Source organism: Gadus chalcogrammus, chromosome 21, assembly GCF_026213295.1.
Source record: "Gadus chalcogrammus isolate NIFS_2021 chromosome 21, NIFS_Gcha_1.0, whole genome shotgun sequence".
Taxonomy (NCBI): domain Eukaryota; kingdom Metazoa; phylum Chordata; class Actinopteri; order Gadiformes; family Gadidae; genus Gadus; species Gadus chalcogrammus.
This window is the reverse complement of record NC_079432.1, coordinates 2,553,751-2,561,514: the sequence shown is the minus strand read 5'-3', so window position 1 is coordinate 2,561,514 and position 7,764 is coordinate 2,553,751. Positions and strand designations below refer to the sequence as shown.

At 46.6% G+C, this 7,764-nt stretch overlaps 1 protein-coding gene across 1 annotated transcript; it reads right to left on the bottom strand.

Moving 5' to 3' along the window:
- Positions 1 to 5,319: 5,319 nt before the first annotated feature.
- Positions 5,320 to 7,139, bottom strand: gja10b (gap junction protein alpha 10 b). Its single transcript, XM_056580628.1, has 2 exons — positions 5,709 to 7,139; positions 5,320 to 5,358 (listed from the first exon to the last, which is right to left on the bottom strand). Exons 1-2 carry the CDS (start codon positions 7,137 to 7,139, stop codon positions 5,320 to 5,322), a joined length of 1,470 nt encoding a protein of 489 aa, XP_056436603.1.
- Between the last annotated feature and the right edge of the window lie 625 nt (positions 7,140 to 7,764).

The following is a 7,764-nucleotide window of genomic DNA, read 5'->3' as shown; positions in this document are numbered from 1 at the left end:
TACTCCCCCGCCTCTTTCTAACCCAGTATCGATAGAAGCTAATATGCTAATAAGTTGATTCATCCTCAACAAGCCAAATGGACAGATTAATAAACATTCAAATTGTTCCTGAAGAAAATATATTATTTGACACAAATAATTTATCAAAAGAATGAAAAAATTTAGCACTTAAACGGGAGCTCAAATGGTAAATATTAGCCTTAGGGCAGTGCTTGCTTATTAAAAATGGCCTCATCTGATTGGTTCAAATCGCCTAATGCGGAGTTACACCAATCAGGAATCACGTATCAGTGCTGTCCCCACGGTTTAACTTTACTATTTGGTCCCTCTTTAAATTGGCACTTCAAAATAAAAGACTCATTAAAACGTAATGAGGCAGTAACATTGGCGTGCAGTAAAGATTCTGTCTTTTGGTAAAAACAAAAAGAAAGTAAGCTAATATAAGTAAGCTAACGGTTTAGGATTTGAAAATAAGCTAATTCAGAATCTGTCCGAAATGAAAGTGTATGTGTTGTCCAAATTATAAAGTCCCAATCAGAAAAGTTACTTGTTTGCCCCAATTGTACATTAGTTGTAACAGTTCATTTTATGATGTGCATGCATGCTGCATCTAGCTGTAAGCTTATTTTATGTCGAGCTTACGTTTTCATTTACACAGTATTGAAAATATTATTCACATTAAATGTGAAAACTAGTAATTGAAATGTGTTGAATATATGCGGCCCTGACATATATTTCTCATACCAAAAATGTGTTCCAATCGGATTAGTATTTAAAGGTTGGGTATGGAATTCTCTTTTTTGGCCATTTTTACAAAATTACTTGAAATCCTTATCGTAATCCACTTACAGCCTCTGAGTTAGAAGTACTGACATGAAAATTAAACGAGTCAATCATCTGTGGAACGGGCAGGGCTCGAAAAACTCCAGCCAATGATTTCCAGAACCACCGAGTGGCATTGGACAGTAAGTACGTCAATCAAACGGTCGTACTGCACTCCCCCTCCCCTGCTCCCCGCGTGTGACCCCTTCGTGCACGTACTCAAAGCTTGTGACCCAGAGCAAGCTTCTTTTTGTTGTTATCCTGTGGTAGCTACTGGAGCTAGCTAACTAGCTAATCCACATTTGGACCTAGCGCTAGAAGACAATCCTAAACTCCAACCTAGCTAGCCTGGCTCGCTCTCGCGCATCTGTGTTCGCTCGTGCATGATTGCGCGTCCATGAAATAGGACTATTTGAGTTGTGTATTTTCAAAATCTGCTATCGCAAATCCCATACCCAACCTTTAAGGCCCCGAACCATGTTTGCTCTATGGCACCCCCTGTTGAACCACTTCGGTGTTACGCCTTCATTGAATTGAAAGGTTAACAATGGACAACCGTTCTTAGCAGTAAAACAGTTGGCATGATTATGCATACCTATTATTTGTAAAAACGATTTTATTTTGCGTCGCTAAAACGTGTTACCATGGTAACGATGAATTGGCCCTTAAAAAACGACGCCTGGAGTCTGACCCCAGTGTACATTTCAGATCAAGTCCCAAAAATGACAGAAAGATTCAATTAGGCTATCTGTGTCTTTGCCATCAAATGCAAAAACGCAATCTAGCAAATAAAAAATCCATTTACGTAAACGTATAACGAAAATACATATTACAAAACACAGGTCTGTTTATATGAAGGCAGGTTCTGGGATATCTCCCGTTTTAAAGACGTAGTTCAGGAGCCGATCGCAGAAGATCTCACACAACATTATGCAACTTCTTCCTCTGACCGGGACTTCAGTCTGACCAAACAGCAGACCAGAGCTATGAAACATTCATTCAAATGGTGGCTTTGTCGATCTAAATTGCATAAAATGTATGACTTTTTTTTTTTTTTGTTCTCCAACAAACTAGTATTAGCGCCGGTGGTCTAAACGTTACTGAACGGCGATGAGCTCAAGCTAAAGATTCAAAACCCATCCTTCACCCTAACCCAGCTCCCCTCTACCTCCCGGGACTTAAGCTTTGACCTTGGGAAGAGGAGGACTTGTGTAGTTCTGATATAGCAAACCACTGCCACCAAACATGAATGATCACATACACTTCTTATTTTTTTTCAATTGTCTTTTATTTTGAAAAGTCTGGTTTTCACCGACAGGGTTATCACTTCCAGGGTCATCCTCTGCTGTTGTCTCAGGGTGCCAAAATGAATCTCGCCGCTGACCTCTGGTGCTACTCGCCTCCCGTCGCTTTGCTAGAACCATCCCTCTGTCGGCCATCTTGTTACACTCCGACGTCACCGGCCCAAAACAAACCTCACATAGCAGCCATCTTTTTTTACCGGGAACTTCACCCATAGAGAAATTCAAAATGTTTTATAAATAATTAAACATATGAAAGTGAGGTGTATAAAAACCAAAAGCACAGAAGAGGTTGTGACGTTGGATAGTTATTGCCGTTCACGATGGTTGGTTCAAGCAGGCGTATTTTTATTTATTTGTGTTTGTGTTTTTCTCTAACTATGCTATGAATGATCTCTTTTTGTGACCGTTTTTTATTTTTAATGTTTGTTTGTTTTGCTGCTTTAAAACAAACACTGGCTCTTCGACTCCAAAGGTTGTTCTGAAAGAATGAGGACATAACTTGCCTTCTCATAGATTGCTCCACTTTATATATATATATATATATATATATATATATATATATATATATATATATAGAGAGATATAGATATATATTACTGGTATCCTGTTGTCACACAGACGGGCCGCGATCAAGGCATTTGAAAAAGGAAAAAAAAGGGTTCTGTTTACAAAATATTGTCCCGTCGTACTTTGGCAACTTTGGATACGATTGGTCTTTACGGATGTTTTTGTAGCGCAAGAACAAAAAAAAAAAAAAGATTTAAAAAAAAGAATAACAATGTTTATTTTCTCAACTTGTCCTCAAAAATTCAGCTTTTTCAGGACAATTTCAGCGTCACAAGGACAGAAGTGCACCTCCGCCTTATAACCTGCATACACCATTCAGCACTCTTGAGTTTCATGGGCGTATGCAGGGGCACGGGGCCCCGGGGCCAGAGCTCTAGGGGGCCCCCCTCACTCCCAGCACCCTCATGCCTGAGTCTCCACAAAGACTGCTCTCACACTTATCTACCTGTGAAATCCTTCATACCTCTTCATCACTGGTCAATGACTGTATCAACATGCGGTATCAGGTGTTTTCTACATCGTTGCTACACAGATTATATATGGATTAATGTATTGGTAGCTTTTTTCGGTGACGTTTCTTGGTGTCGGAGCTCCTGAGTTTGTAGTAAAAGTTTTGGTTTTCTTCCGATTTTCTTTTTACGATTTTTCTAGAGGACTGTTTTGTGTTAATATTGTCGATTTGAAATAGCTGTTTGTTTATTTTATTTAGCTTATTCTCTACTAAGAGTTCTTACCTTTTATCATTTTTAAAGATGCTTCATGACCCTAATGCATTTTAAAATTTAGTAACCTTTGTAAATACGAAATGTTGTGTAAATCCCCCTTTTCATTCATTTCAATTGCTAGTGTTACATAAGATACTTTTTTTGCTTAGACACCATTTCTGTTTATGAAATAAAGAAACATATCATGTACACACGTGTCCTGGGCTGTGTTCACGTGTGTCGTAAACCCATTTATTAACGTCAACATACTTAACCTGCAACAAAGTTAAGTTAAAGTGGACTTGCTGCACGATATTTTTAACAGAAGAGAACCGTGTCGTATTGCGTCAAAAACTGTCAACTGTCGCTGCAAAAAATTTCTAACTAACTTACATTTTTGAAGTGTGGCGTTTCTCGTTGAGAAAAATTGAGTTCAGTAGCAAAGACAGATACAACACATCAAGAGAAGAAAAACACTTTAATAGACATCAAACAAACAGGGAAAGCTACAATATATAAAAATATTGATACACAATTTTTGTTTCCTTTTAAAAAAGTTATTTTAAGTGCTCTTCTTTTGGGGCTTTCTTGACAATGATTCGTCATGATTATGGAGAGTTCTCAGATTTTTTTTTTTTGTGGTTGCTCCTCCCACATCTAACAATGTTCTACAATAAGAATGAAATTCTGATTTATTACAATATCTAATATTCCTATCTCAGCTCGCCTGTAAACCTAATCGGCTGTATCTTACTTATATTCATTAAGCAATCTTATTCTGAAGACATCCCTCTGACACAGAGCACCATAGAACTTCGGTCTACTGCAAAATTAGTCTTTGGAAATATTTACAAAGTTCTTTGTTTTCTTGTATAATGAATGAATATTGTCATTTACGAAGAATTTTGCAAAATTGTGTGAAATTATCTTAAATAAGAACTAATAATGAATGACTTAGGAAGCCTGCGATTGGAACGTTTTGCCCTCCCATATCAAACACTCGTCAAAGCCCCAAACCCTCACCAAGCCAAACTCACGCCTCAAACTCTCACCCTGCCAATCTCATGTCTCAAACTCTCACCAAGCCAAACTCACGCCCCAAACTCTCACCCTGCCAAACTCACGTCTCGAACTCTCACCCTGCCAATCTCATGCCTCAAACTCTCACCCTGCCAAACTCACGCCTCAAACTCTCACCCTGCCAATCTCATGTCTCAAACTCTCACCCTGCCAATCTCATGTCTCAAACTCTCACCATTCCAAACTCATGTCTCAAACTCTCACCATTCCAAACTCATGTCTCAAACTCTCACCCTGCCAATCTCATGTCTCTAACTCTCACGGTCAAACCCACGTCTCAAACACTCACGTCTCAAACTCTCACCATGCCAAACTCATGTCTCAAACTCCCACCTTGCCAAACTCGTGTCTCAAACTCATGTCCCATCTCATGTCTCAAACTAAAGTCTCAAACTATCAACCCGTTAAACTCACGTCTCAAACTCATGTCCCAAATTCATGGCTCAAACCCTCACAACGGCAAACTCAAGTCTCGCCAAACTCATGTCTCAGACTCTCACATCGCCAAACTCCTGTCTCAAACTCACCCTGTCAAACTCACGTCTCAAAGTCACATCTCAAACTCTCATTACGCCTCAAAGTCTCTCCCGCCACTCCTGGGTGATGGAAAACTCTACAACAACTGTGGACCGCTTGTCATTTGAATGCATGACAGAAAAGTTGACTCCGACCCCCAGTTTGTGACATTCATAATACAGTAAATGCAAGGCTATCATCGGCGGCCACAGGCTCCATCACCATCTTGTTCCCTCATTTGGCGGAGATAATCAAGATTATAATTTTAAACTCAGGTTTCAAACCATCGCCATAAAGTCTCTCGAAGGCCACCGGTCTCGTCCAGGTTATTTCTTCATGATGGACGACAGCTCAAGAATCATGCTCTGAAAGAGACGAGTGTAACGGTTGGATTAATTTATACAAACCACATCATTCTCAAAATCATGCAATCTAATCTCAAAATTGGACTGCGGTAAACATTGCACATATGTTTAACTATTTAACTATTCCCATCTTATATGTCTCCCGTGAAGAGCGTTGCGTCATCATGGGGATAACTACCGTTGTTTATGTAATCTGTAGCGGTCTGTACCGCTAGCTCTCCTCCACCACAGCAGCACGTCCACGTTATCGACCACGGTTTAGTTGAGACCGCCGCGGCCCCATCACCAATAATAACAAACCCGCCACCCCCCCCCCCCCCCCCCCGTTGACCCCCGACCGCTGCACTCACCATAGACATCCTGCGGCCGCCTGTGGTGGGCGGGGGCGTGCAGGGCGGGCTGTCTCCCTGCGCCAGGCGCTGGGCCTCCACGTCCAGGCCGCTCTGGGAGTCCCCGCTGCTGCACAGGCTGGCCAGCCGGCTCTCGGACATGCCCCGGGACATGAAGCTGGCCTTCCTGGCGGTGGGGTGGTGGCCGCTCTCGGGCGAGTCGCTCAGGTCGCTCAGCGGCTCCTTGCAGCCGCTGCTCACGCGGCTCTGCTTGCGCTGGGCGCTCCGCAGGGCGGCCGGGAGCTCGGTGAGGGTGGCCCTCGGCTGGGCCCCGGCGTACCTCTGGGGCCCCACGCCCTGGGCCCCGGCCGACTCCTCGCTGCTGCACGAGGGCTTCCGGGGGTCGTCCAGGGTGTAGCGGCGCCCCACCGCCCCCAGCTGGTGCAGGCACACAGGGAGCGGTCGGGGCCGCTGGTCGGAGGCGCCTCCCGGGGCGTTGGTGTCGAAGGGGGCCCCGTCCGGGTGGTGCTGGGGGGCCCCCGCCGGCCCCGGGTGGAAGGGGCGACCGCCCGGCTGGCCGTCGTGGGCCAGGGAGCCGGCGGCGGTCTGGGCGAGGTGCAGCGTCCGCGGGGGGGAGGAGTTGGACAGGTGGCAGGCGGGGTGCGCCAGGGAGTTCTTCTTGGAGCGGCAGACACTGTCCTCGTCGTCGTACTTGGAGCCGTACAGGCTGTCCTTGATCTTCTTCAGGCCGAGGTGGAAGATCTCCAGCAGGTTGAGGATCAGGGAGACCCCGGCGATCACCAGCATGAACACCAGGAAGATGTTCTTCTCGGTGGGCCGCGACACGAAGCAGTCCACGCTGTTCGGACACGGGTCGCGCTCACACTTGTAGAGCGGCGCCAGGCCGATGCCGTAGAGCGCGCACTGGCCCACGATGAAGCCCACCTCCACCACCGAGCGCGTCAGGATGTGGAAGACGTAGGTGCGCAGCAGCGCCCCCCGCAGGGGGGCCTTCCTCACCTTGCGGTGCTCGTCCAGCCGCCGCAGCTCACGCTCCATCCTGCGGTGCTGGTCCTCCTGGAGGGGCTCGCCGCCGTCCAGCTCCGCCTTCAGCCACGCCTTCTTGCGGTGGCGCTCCTTGTCCAGGGCCCGGAGGCGGTAGAGGGCGTGGCCCATGTACACCAGCGAGGGCGAGGACACGAAGATGATCTGCAGCACCCAGTAGCGGATCAGGGAGATGGGGAAGGCCTGGTCGTAGCACACGTTCTTGCAGCCGGGCTGCTCGGTGTTGCAGACGAACTCGCTCTGCTCGTCGTCCCACACGTCCTCCGTGGCCACGCCCAGGACCAGCATGCGGAAGATGAAGAGGATGGTCAGCCAGATCTTCCCCACGATGGTGGAGTGGACGTGGACCTCCTCCAAGATGCTGCCCAGTAGGTTCCAGTCCCCCATGTTGTGTCACATAGTGGTGTGGCTGTCAGGAGAGATGATGGATGAGCTGTCACATGGTGGTGTGGTTGTCAGGAGAGATGATGGATGAGCTGTCACATGGTGGTGTGGCTGTCAGGAGAGATGATGGATGAGCTGTCACATGGTGGTGTGGCTGTCAGGAGAGATGATTGATGAGCTGTCACATGGTGGTGTGGCTGTCAGGAGAGATGATGGATGGAGGAGTCAACAATTAACACCTCATGGAAATCAATCCAAACAAGTCAACAACCCGCCGGCAAATGTAGGATAGCATGTTGACTTCAGATGGGGGTCAACACCCCTAGCTCAGCTGGGACACGGGTATGAACGTCAAACAAAATGGCAGCAAAACGAGAAACAAAATACGAAAGTTTCACTTACATTATTTTGAGGGTTGCTCCGCCTTCACGGGGAGTCCACCGTGAAAGAGGGTGTCCTGGGTTGGCTGGGTGAGCAGTGGGAGCATGCTGAGTGCTGTCTCTCCACTGCGGAGCTCTGAGTGCCTCTGGTTGATCTGGAAACTAGGACTCCCAGTGCACGGCCATTGATTGGCCAGCATGTGACTGGCGGTGCCTGGGGGTCTCCAGTGGGACTCTGGTCAGATAGT